Source organism: Mytilus californianus, unplaced genomic scaffold, assembly GCF_021869535.1.
Source record: "Mytilus californianus isolate M0D057914Y unplaced genomic scaffold, xbMytCali1.0.p SCAF_4, whole genome shotgun sequence".
Taxonomy (NCBI): Eukaryota; Metazoa; Mollusca; class Bivalvia; order Mytilida; family Mytilidae; genus Mytilus; species Mytilus californianus.
The window spans coordinates 51,280,547-51,293,636 of NW_026262690.1; the positions used below are offsets into that span (position 1 = coordinate 51,280,547).

Consider the following 13,090-nt stretch of genomic DNA (forward strand, 5'->3'; position numbering starts at 1 on the left):
AGTGACCTTTGACATGTTGACCCCAAAATCAACAGGCTTTTACTCTTTATCAATACCTTCTATCTGCATTAGTTAAAGTTTGATTCCAATCAGACAAGGGAAAGTTTCCATCTGGAAACCACTTCCCCTAAAAGTATTTATAGAAACAATGAGCCTGACCTTTGACCTGTTGACCCCAAAATCAATAGAACTTTTCCCCCTTCCCATTATATTCCATCTGTACAAGTTTCATTCTCATCAAGCTGGGTTGCTATGGACAGGGGGAAGAAAGGACAACGCAATTTCTATACATACACTGTATAAGCTCCAAATTTTTGTTTCAGGAAGCATAGTACTGAAATGGTCACATGATTGTAGTGTAGGAGATAAAACCTTATTGAAGTTTTAAAAAAATACTCTCTCACAAGCCAAAAGCAAAGATACAGGACCAGCCAATTAACTAATAAGCTTTTGTTAATCAACAAGGAAGTAATAATATTTTTGTAACATTAAAAAGAAACTTTTATAACATTGTGATAAATCCTTTGTTTGCTAATGGTAGAAAAGTTAATCATGAGGGGCCTGATGGGGGGGTCTCATCACGATTCACGAGTTGATTTTTTTGTCAATCACGATTCACAGAAAATAAATTTCCATGATCACAGATCACAAAAATATAAAAAAAAATAAATCTGTAGAAAAACGGATCACAATAGCGAAAATGCGCCGATCACGAAGAACGAAAATAACCCATCAGGGCCCTCAATCATGTTAATATTCAATTTTTATTTCTTAGTTCACTAGGACATTGTAGTTTATTGGTTTGATAACTTTAAGTTCTGACATATACTTAATACATTTACATGTTATAGTAAGTTAATATGTATTCAAAAAAGCCTATTCTAACTATATGTACAATGTATGTATACTAAGTAACAGAAAACTATTGTGACTTGTCAAACTACATTTATTATGCATATTACAACAAAAACTTCACAATACATGTATATATAGATTTTGAACATATGAAGCGTTTATCCAGTGGCTTGCAAAATGTTAATAAATTTGGTCACTGGGTTGGTCGTATGGTCTTAGTACTTATATTTAGTAACAACATTTATAAACATATTGTTATTTGTGTAGTAAAGAATGCATATATATCATGTACATGTATCATGAACAGAATGAACAGAATGAAGCTAAGCACTATTTGTTATGTGTGAACAGAATGAAGCTAATATAAGTACTACTTGTTATGTGAATTCAAACTTGAGGAAGTCTGCTAAAATACAAAGTAGAATGAACTACAGCTTCTACACAAATGTTAAACACTGGGTGTGTAGGTCGCAACTGGTTCTCTTCATGTCCAACAACAGTCAGATGGCCAAGCTTTCCTCCTGCGAAATGTTGTGCTACTGAAAGACCACTTAGGCAATAACATGTATGATAAAAATCTCTGTTCTTTCCCGGTTTGTCAATCAATCCACCTCCTGGATGCTGACAACATATCAAAATATACTCTTGCAAAGCTTTTTGATGGCACAACCAATTTTCTGCACTAAGAGACTTATTTTCTGCTAAAGATAGAATCATGTGTATTAAAGGAAATGCTCCTCCCTGCCAAAATGAATAACAGCCATCAACAAGTTTATTGGTTCTTCCTTGGAATCCACCTTCATATCTCATTTGACGATTAGCAGTCCATCTAAGCACTCTATCAATATCACAAAGTTTTGTGTGGCCTAATAAGGTTAGAGCTGCTAGACCACAAAATGAATATCCTCCATGAGCTTCCATACCTGGACACCCACCAAAACCTCCTTCATAAGTTTGACAACGTACAATCCATTCTGGAGTTCCATTGAACATTTCTTCAGTTATAATGTTTGTTAGTTTTGCAACACTTGCTGCACAGTAAGCTCCTCGTATATCAACTTCTCCGCCTTCATGCATTTTAAACGCACCTTCAGCAGTACGCATTTTCATAAGGAATGATTTGAGGGTATTTCTATTTATAACTTTATATGCCTCCTCCGTCCCTAGAATACACAGGGCATTTATGGCAGCATAAGTAGGGGCTAAATGCGCAGCCTGACCAGGACCTCCAGCAAAGCCGCCTGTATCACACTGACACTTGGATAAAAACACAGCAACCTGAGCAATAACATCATCAGAAAGGGGATAGTCCAACAGCTCAAGACTATGTAGTATCCAATAACAAAGCCAAGGTCTGCTGGCATCCAAACATTCGTATGACTCGGAGAGATTTCGTAAACCTTTCTTTAAGTAGGATAAATGGAGATCTCTGTTTAATTTCGGCAAACTGTTAGCAGCTGGTTCTATTTCTTCCTTGGAATTTATTCGTGATTTGAAATTCTTGTAAAATTGTGAAATTGATTCTTCTACGGAACTTTGTTCTTCCGAAGTGTTGGTGGTAATGCTGTTGTCATTGAATTTTTCAGAATCTATCGAAATGCATCTAAAGGACTGATCCATGCTTGAAGAAAATCTGGTAACAAATACCCTCAAACGAAAACCAGTCATTTGTTACGACGGGTGTACGACAAACTCGGACCTTTTCCAATTCGTACTATATGATAAACAGATAAATAGCTAATTTTTTTTATTTCCAATAGAGGACCCATCATGGGCAAAATCAGTACAATGATTAGCACATTAAACGTTTACACAATATAGATTTAAAAAAAAAACGAAAAACAGCTTAAATATGGAATATAACATGAGTTAATAATATAACCAAGGTAGTATAGTATAGTATACAAATCCTTGATATAACCAGAGACATATAATACAATTGTATTATATGTCACTGATATAACCTAACTGGGTTTGTACAAGTTTTTGTGTTTTGGTTTGATTTTCAAATCAGTTTTAATTTCTGTATCTGTATTGGTACGTGTAGAATCCTGTTGAGGCTTTTATACACGGTGTATTTTTTTTTATAATATTGTTAGACAGTGTAATGATTTGAGTTTTAAATTAAAACCTGTGACTGAAGAATATATTCTTAAACAGTTACAACAACTCAATCCAAGCAAAAGGTATTGGATTAGCCTGGAATACCACCAAGGTTTTTAAGAGATGGCTCGAGCATTTTAGCAAAACCAATTACCGTGATATAGTTAATTTGTCGATGACCTCAGGCATAGTACCTGAAGAGATGAAAACAGCTAGAGTATGTCCTATATATAAGAAAAATAGCAGGTTAATTGGATGTCGGAAATTATCGACCAGTTAGTATTTTAGTAGTAATTTCTAAAATTGTAGAAAGATCAGTATATTCACAATTTTAGAAACATCTGGTGGAAAATAATTTACTTTATAATTTAGAAACTGGGTTCAGATCTGCTTATTCCACAGATACATGACTGATTCATCTATAGCTATTAGATCATATTAAAAATTAATCTGCTGAGCGGGGACTCGATACTAGAAGGATAATGCTAGATTTGCAAAAAGCCTTTGACACGGTCGACCATCATATTTTGTGTCAAAAACTACAAATAATGGGTGTCAAATGTACTAAATGGTTTGAATCATATTTATGTAATAGACAACAAAAAGTTAGTATTAATGGTACTGGATCTGATTTAAGATATATTACATGTGGAGTACCACAAGGGAGTATTTTAGGCCCATTATCATTCCTGTATTATGTTAATGACATGTCTATAAGCATTAGTAAAGACTGCAAAATATTGTTATATGCAGACGATAGTACCATATTATACTCTCATAAGAACCCGGAAGTTATATCTCAGAAACTGGGTAAGGAACTTGAATCTTGCAGTAAATGATTGATCGATAATAAATTTTCATTTCATTTGGGGAAAACAGAAACTATTCTGTTTTGGGTCTAAAGGTAAATTGTCGAAAATTCGTAACTTTGATGTAACTTGTAATAATCACACAATTTCATCACAGAATTGTGTGAAATATTTAGGCCTGAGTATTGATAATTCTCTTTCTGGAGATTTTTTTTTAGATAATAATTATACAAAAGATAATCTCAAGATTGAATTTCATATACAGACAGGCCAAATATTTATCAGAACATTCTAGAAAGAATTTAGTTACAGTTTAATTTAATGTCATTTCGACTATGCCTGTTCTGCATGGTATGTTGGTGTCAGTAAAAAGTATAAAGATAAGGTACAAGTATTACAAAACAAATGTGTTAGATTTATAAAAAAAATACTGGATATAGATCAAAAGTTCACAATAATAAAATTGAGAATGGAGATGGGGAATGTGTCAAAGAGACAACAATCCGACCAAAGAGCAGAAAACAGCCGAAGCCACCAATGGGTCTTCAACTCAGCGAGAAAATCACGCACCCATTATTCATAAAGATTGAATAGTATTGGTTATGTTAAATTAATAAATATTGAAAATCGTGTTAAACAATTGAGATTAAACCATGTTCATAATATTTATTACCATCATTGTCCTAGTTATATGTATACAAATTTTACAAAGGTGAGACATTGTCATAATCATTTCACAAGAAATAGTGAATATAAATTCTGGGTTCCACCATTTAAGAGTCAACAAAAAGAAACTTTTTTTTATTATAATGGTATACAAGATTGGAATATGTTACCAAATAATGTTAAAAAATGAATTCAAAATTAGCGTTAAAGAGTACTTGACCAAAAGTTGTAACTAGTGCAGTTTCATCTGACTGCTTTTTATATTATTAACAATTTGTTTTTTATTTAAATTAGTGTATATATGAAGTTTTATGTCAGATTAATTTGTGTATTATCATTTTTGTATGTTGAAACTACATGAAGGGACCCCATTGGAAAAAAATCATAAAAACAAATACCCACAATGGAATAAATTATGAGGATTTTCATTATTTTTTTTATGAAAACACATTTAAAACAATATGTATAAATATATATATATCCCCTTTTCATTATTCATTAACCAAATAAACTGATCTTTGGTAGTCAATTTAGTTATGGGAAAAGGTACAATTAAGAGAAAAATGCTATTCATATACAAAAGAGAGGCGTAAGATACCAAAGGGACATTCAAACTCATAAGTCGAAAATAAACTGACAACGCCATGGCTAAAAAAAAAGGACCAAAAGACAAACAACAGTACACAAAACAAAAATAAGAAAACTAAAGACTGAGAAACACGAGCAACACCAAAAAACCGGGGGTGATCTCAGGTGCTCCCGTAGTGTTGCTCATGTAAGAACAAATCCGTTATAAGTCTTTATATTCAACAGATAACATTCGGGTAAAAGTGGACGGGATTGTGGTTCACCACTTCACCACTTGGAACTCTTGGTTCAATAGTTTCCTTGTGAGCAGCAACCCTCTACTAAGGAAATCATGATAGGAAATGCAAGCCCTGGAATATCTTATTAACTGTGAGATATACTCCATATGCAGGCGCTGCTGAAGTGTTGCTACACAGAACTAGTAGTTCGGAATTGGAAAGCTGAAATCATCTCTTTTATCGTAAAGTTTCTCAACCGACCCTCATTGTCAATTTCTAGATGTATAAGTCAAGATATGAGGCAGACTTAACTGCATCTGTTGTATGCCTTATATAGATATAAGAAGATGTGGTATGAGTGCCAATGAGACAACTCTCCATCCAAGTCAATTTATAAAAGTAAACCATTATAGGTCAAAGTACGGTCTTCAACAACGAGCCTTGGCTCACACCGAACAGCAAGCTATAAAGGGCCCCAAAATTACTAGTGTAAAACCATTCAAACGGGAAAACCAACGGTCTAATCTATATAAAAAACGAGAAACGAGAAACACTTATGAACCACATTAACAAACGACAACTACTGAACATCAGATTCCTGACTTAGGACAGGTGCAAACAATTGCAGCGGGTTTAAACGTTTTAATGGTACCAAACCTTCGCCCTTATCTGAAACAATAGTGTAACATTACAACATAGAAAGACACACTATAAAATATCAATTGAAATGGCTTAACTCAATCAAAGGACATATCAACACCAGTGAACATACACTGAAATAAATTTGATCTATGATGCAATGTCAAAACAAACTAATAAACTAAGGGAAGAATAATTAAAGTAACATGTTATACCGCTGTGAAATGTTAAACAATTTAAGAAAAAAAATATGCTTGAACAAAAATATCAGCCATTTGCAATTACTTTAAACACAGGTAAATGAAAATAATTTTGTTGTTGGGTATACGTGTACAGTTCAAATGGAGAAAGGAAATATTTTTACAAAATAAATAATTTTGATGTTCATAGTACGAAGAAGTGCAAATTTATCTCAAGTTCGATGGGATAAATGAGTTTAATATATAGTCACCAAACTTTGAATATTTAGAGGACATCATCCATATAGCGGAAACTGACGTTAAAGGATAATGCTAGATTCTTTTCATTATTCCTAAGAAGCTTTTGTATGAAGTCTGCCTCATATGAATAAAGGAATAAGAAGACAAAAAGAGCAGAACAGTTGGGAGTGCCGGTTGTTTGTTGAAAAAAACACGTTCTCCAAACGTAACAAATATGTTGTCAATTAAGAAATCAAGCATCTTGATAATGTCAGTTTCAGCTAGAGAATTGTTTGTTTGAATCAGAGTGATGTTTAAAACAGGCGATTTATCCCTCCCTAAGACACGATACTTGTATCTACGTTGGCCATTCTTTCTTTATGAAATAAAGCAGGACCAACTCTCTTTATTTGTCTTTTAGTTTGGAATGGGGACTACAAGATGAAAGAGGCTTAGGTTGTATATACCCTAACAGTTCTTTGGAATTTTTGTAGTATCTGATTCACACTTCCTCTAGAATAGGTAGTTTCACAATAAATTTGAAGTCCGGATTTGATTGCTCATAAAATTGAGCTTAGGTAGCACTCCACAGTTAGAATATAAGATTAAAAATGAACCACAAAATATTTTATCATCTCCTATTCCTGGATTTCTAATACATTAACCTAACTGTTTGTGTTGTACATGTGCATATGTATGTAATCAGTATCTTCCATAGATTTGATTTTCAAAAGTTAAAAGGGTGAAATATATTTCTTCTATGTGTATCCATGGCAACATTCTGCATTTATTAACCATAAAATATTGCAAAAAGGGGGGTGAAAATGTCACATATCCCCCCAAAATTTGGATCAAACTAGAATTTCAATGCCAATGAGTGATACCTTTTTAAAAACTGGTGACATTAATCTTCCTAATAATCAAATAAAAAATGGGTGTCTTTCGCCTCATTTTTTCGTAAAATTTAATTACAAAGTTCGTGCGACAAAAAGTTGGAAAAAAACATTACAATAATTGCCGGACCAATGTATGGTATGGATATGCAAATACGGACTGTCATACAGAAAACAGCCTATATTACATACATTACATAATCTTGATGTTCATATAAACCCAATAGGAAGGCTATTTTAATCCTCAGCTATCCAAAAATGAATTTTATTGCACACTAGCTCTCATATTTGAAAAATCCACCAGGGCCAAAATGCGAAACTACACACCTAACTGTGGAGTGCTACCTTAATCGATGAGCAAACCAGATGCGGATCCAGGATTTTGAAAGGGGAGGGGGTTCCCCAAATTAGACAAAGTTTGGAGTTGAATAGTCAAAAAGTCTAGATTAACCATAAATGTAGCTCCATAAGGAGGACCGGGCACCCTGCCCCCTTAATCTACCTCTGCCAACTTCAGAGCAGTTGGCTCCCCAGATTGTCACAATAGAGATACACCACTGGAAAATGAAGATGTCAAAAAATTAAAAAAACAAACGTTATGTTGTTTATATATAGTGTCTAAAAATAGCAACAATATCTAGGCGTGGATCAGTTTGTAAATAAACTGATGCAGTTACTAAATTAAATCATATAAATGCCTAAGAAACTAGTGTCAAGCTATCCAGCAATTCTCATCCTGCAATTCGTTATCCTGCAATTGCGTTTGGAAAACTACTTGCGCGACAATTTTATTTTTATTTAAAATCATAGTTTTTGATTTTTTTTTTGTTCGAAAACAAGATTTATATAGAAAATTAGAAGTTTTATATCCCATTAACAAAATTCTAAATTTAGTTTGTAAATTTCTAACTCATATTTACGGTTTTGTAATTAGCCTTTACAATAATATCATGTTGACCATTCAAACAAAGCATTATCTGTTAAGTCCAGGATGTGATTCGTATAAACGCATGTTTAACCCACATTTGCGATTTTCGAAACTCATATTAACGACCAAAAAGATAGAATTTTGATGTAAAATAATTTTTTTCATGGTATACCTACAACACAACTTCTATTTGAAACGGGATCACCCACTTGTTTAAACCCATTGCCCCGGCAGTTCTGTATGGCTAGGGATTATAGACTCTGAGGTCGGAAAGTGGGTACCCCAATGCGTATTTTATAGAATTTGGCTTTTCGAACGAAATTTTGGGCCTTTAAAAAAGCTTACCCCAGAAATTCTTTGCCCTCCCGATGTAGTACTATATAATAGCTATTCATTGAAGCCGAGTCTATAATCCTTAGCCATTAGGAAATACCCAGATAATTGGTTGGAAAGTGAGTGACCCTAGAGCGTATTTTATCGAATTTGGCTTTATTTCCGTGTTTCGAACGACATTTTGGGCCTTAAGAAAGATTACCCCAGAATTTCTTTACCTTCCCGTTGTAGTACTATCCAATAGCTATTTATTAGAGCAGAGTCTATAATCCCTAGCTACATTGTATAAAGAACTACCGAATTAATGGGTCGGAAAGTAGGTACTCCAATGTGTATTTTATAGAATTTGGCTTTTTTCCGTGTTTCGAACGAAATTTTCGGCCTTTAAGAATGCTTTCCCCAGAAATTCTCTACTATCCCAATTTAGCACTATATAATAGCTATTCATTGAAGCAGAGTCTCTAATCCCTAGCCACTATGAACTATCCAGATAATTGGTTGGAAAGTGGGTGACCCTAGAGCGTATTTTATCGAATTTGGCTTTATTTCCATGTTTCGGACGAAATTTTCGGCCTTTAGGAATGCTAACCCCAGACGTTCTCTACTATCCCAATGTAGTACTATATAATAGCTATTTATTGAAGCAGATTCTCTAATCCCTAGCCATAAAGAACTATTCAGACAATTGGTTGGAAAGTGGGTGACCCTAGAGCGTATTTTATCGAATTTGGCTTTATTTCCGTGTTTCGAACGACATTTTGGGCCTTAAAAAAGCTTACCCCAGAATTTCTTTACCTTCCCGTTGTAGTACTATCTAATAGCTATTTATTAGAGCAGAGTCTATAATCCCTAGCTATAAAGAACTACCGAATTAATGGGTCGGAAAGTAGGTACCCCAATGCGTATTTTATAGAATTTGGTTTTTTTCCGTGTTTCGAACAAAAATTTCGGCCTTTAAGAATGCTTACCCCAGAAATTCTCTAATAGCCCAATGTAGCACTATACAATAGCTATTCATTGAAGCAGAGTCTCTAATCCCTTGCCACTAAGAACTACCCAGATAATTGGTTGGAAAGTGGGTGACCCCAAAGCGGATTTTATCGATTTTGGTTTTATTTCCATGTTTCGGACGAATTTGGCTTTGAAGAATGCTTACCCCAGAAATTCATTACCCTCCCGTTGTAGTACTATCCAATAGCTATTTATATGAGCACAGTGTATAATCCCTTACTATAAAAAACTACCGAAACAATGGGTCGGAAAGTGGGAACCCCAATGTGTATTTTTTAGAATTTGGCTTTATTTCCGTGTTTCGAACGAAATTTTGGGCCTTTAAGAAAGCTTACCCCAGAAATTCTTAAACATGCATAAAAACGAACCATATCCGGGACTTCACAGATATATAACTCTTTGTGAATCGTCATGAATTTTCTGATTGCAAATTCTAGTTATAAAACCGTGAAGATGAGTTAGAAATTAGTAAACTAAAGTTAGAAAGGAGAAGGGTCGGTAAGGGCTAATTTCGGCCTAGAATTTTAAGTACGTCTGATGAAAGATTTTTCACATTTTTAAACACTTAAGTGTCTCTTTTAGTTGATTCAATTAGTTTATGTTAAAGATTTGAACTGATTTGGCCATTTAAGACGCTCAAATTCAAGCCTAAATATGAAAAAATCTATCAAATATGCCATAAAACGTCACTTTTCAGATGGTTTTTGTCTAAAATGGAAGTGGCCGCATTCGTGTTCAGTCTCAACCTTTAAACATGTTATGTATTATCATCAAATACAACTTACATTTAAATATTAAGACTGAACACAAGTGCGGCCACTTCCATTTTAGACAAAAACCGTCTTAAAATCAGCGCAAATGTTAATAATATGAAGTAATTTTGCCAGAATTAATGATGCTAGTACGTGAAGCATGTGCATTGTTTTGTCAAAAACAGCCCATATTTATGTAACAGAAGTATCCTACTTTCCAATAAATGGCTAAAAGTTTACATTTTTAACAAAATTTCAAAATGCTATATTCTGGGGCCAAAAAGGGGTCTAACCGGGCCTACTCCTTTGTGAATGGGATATAAAAAACTTTAAATTTATCTTTTTTTTCAAACAAAACCAGTCAAAAACCATGATTTTGAAAAAAATAAAATTGTCACTCAAGTAGTTTTTCGAACGCAATTGCAGGATGACGAATTGCAGGATAGCTTTATCGCAAGAGAATTGCAGGATGATAATTGCTGGATAGCTTGACACTAGTGCCTAAGAATGTAACTTTAACACACTAATGAGTGTTATAAGAATAGTTGTTATATTTTATATATTCACGCAATATTTCGCAAAAACAAATTAGCTTCATCAGGCGCGTGTGATGGCTGCACGCGCCTGATGAAGCTAATTTGTTTAGCGAAATATTGCGTGAATCTATAAAATAAAACAACTATTTTTTTAACACTCATTAGTGTGTTAAAGTTACATTCTTAGGCATTTATATATATATACAAGTCTAAATTGAAAACAACAATATTTCGACTCTTTAAAATTCAAGAGTCTATCCTAAATTGAGGTAAATTATATGGCCTTCCAAATACCGTTTCGATCCCTTACATCACTGAAGAGACATTAATTGTCGAAATCCGGATATGGTGTACAAATTTTGGCACCTCATGTTTGTGGTATATCATCTTTTCCGCAAGTTTATTGTTTTCTGTTTGGTATTAAATTAATATTAAGATCCATTTTGTTACATCTGGTGATCAATTTATTTGGCAATCGCCAATGGCAGTCAACAGGGTTTAAGAACATTCATTGTTCAACCTGTTAGTCAAATGCGTTTTGTTAAAATAAACTTTTTTCACTTTTTTGGTCTTTTGGAAAATGTTGTTTGTGCTGTATTTATACCCCTCTACCAAGAAATTTGTTTTACATGCACACGTATAAAAATTGCGGTTTTTATCCAACGCAATCATAGGTTTGAACGTTGTTTTCAATTTAGACTTGTTTATATTTTTTCGTTTGGGCTTGTATTATATTTTCCTTCGGGTTAATATGATCCGTTCATCCTATTTCAACTCTTTAAAATTTAAGGGTCTATCCTAAATTGAGGTAAATTATATGGCCTTCCAAATACCATTTCGATCCCTTACATCACTGAAGAGACATTAATTGTCGAAATCCGGATATGGTGTACAAATTTTTGCACCTCATGTTTGTGGTATATCATCTTTTCCGCAAGTTTATTGTTTTCTGTTTGGTATTAAATTAATATCAAGATCCATTTTGTTACATCTGGTGATCAATTTATTTGGCAATCGCCAATGGCAGTCAACAGGGTTTAAGAACATCCGTTGTTCGACCTGTTAGTCAAATGCGTTTTGTGAAAATATACTTTTCACTTTTTTGGTCTTTTGGAAAATGTTCTTTGTACTGTATTTATACCCCTCTACCAAGAAATTTGTTTTACATGCACACGTATAAAAATTGCGGTTTTTATCCAACGCAATCATAGGTTTGAACGTTGTTTTCAATTTAGACTTATATATATATATAAATATAAATACTAGTATCAGCACAACAATGTTAAATCTGCAATTTGCGGAAGCAAATTTTTGTTCTTCCCTCGCCGCGATTCGAACTCATGCTATTGGGATATCGAGACAACACCGCCTGCACTGTGTCCAGCGCTCTAGACCACTCGGCAACCTAGGCTAAACTAAAAATTCAGTTTTCGGTGGCCTATTGATACCTTTCCTCGTCAGTAGAATCTAGAGTTGTAACACAGTACATGATATATTAAATTAGGCATTAAGATGGAATTGATTGCAGATTAACTAAATTATGTGTCGTAGAGGATCGTAAGATGCAGTCACAGAAATAATTATATGATAAGTACGTCTAAACAAGTGAAAATTCTACGATCGATCCATTGGATCACCAGTGAAGGTCAACAGTGAAATCAATATATATATAAAATGAGAAATCTTTTAAAATCTCAAAATATTCCATATGACATTGTCATTTAAAAAGTATATGTAGATCATTGCTTAGTCTGTATATCATTACTGGATAACACGCAACGTTATAGAAACAAGTAAATATTTTATAAATTACTTAACTCCACATTCAATTTTTTTTTTTGAAACCTATATTTTTATGATTTTCAGATTGGCTACCTAAGTAGCACTCAAGAAATACAAAATTATTAGTATATGTGTAAATTGTAAATATAACCACATAAAACACGATTTAAATGGTATTAACAAAATATGTATTTATGTGAACATTTTTTCCCTCAAGTTTCTATTTAAAGGGCTATCGATAATATAATTATGAAGTAGTATGGAGAAACTGACAAAAGGGTTCTTTATCTACCTTGTCTTTTCAGAAGATGTATGCCCACCTTGGCTTCTAGTTCTAATCTTTCGGGCCGGATCTGTCTACAGCATATTTAACGTATTAAGCGCTCTTTCTGATCAATGTCCGAAAAAGTCTTTTTTTTTCAAAATTATCATAGTTTTTTTTTCAAACCTGGACCTCTAATATCTTATAAAATTCTCATCAATGGATTCAAAAGACCATTCAAGTACCATATGTACGGACTCAGACTTCAATATCAACGCATTGTAATGCGTTTCAGG

The 13,090-nt window shown here is 33.6% G+C and overlaps 1 protein-coding gene across 1 annotated transcript; it reads right to left on the reverse strand.

Moving 5' to 3' along the window:
* Positions 1-925: 925 nt before the first annotated feature.
* Positions 926-2,514, reverse strand: LOC127698402 (protein farnesyltransferase subunit beta-like). Its single transcript, XM_052201865.1, has one exon. It carries the CDS (start codon positions 2,473-2,475, stop codon positions 1,243-1,245), a length of 1,233 nt encoding a protein of 410 aa, XP_052057825.1. The 5' UTR covers positions 2,476-2,514; the 3' UTR covers positions 926-1,242.
* Between the last annotated feature and the right edge of the window lie 10,576 nt (positions 2,515-13,090).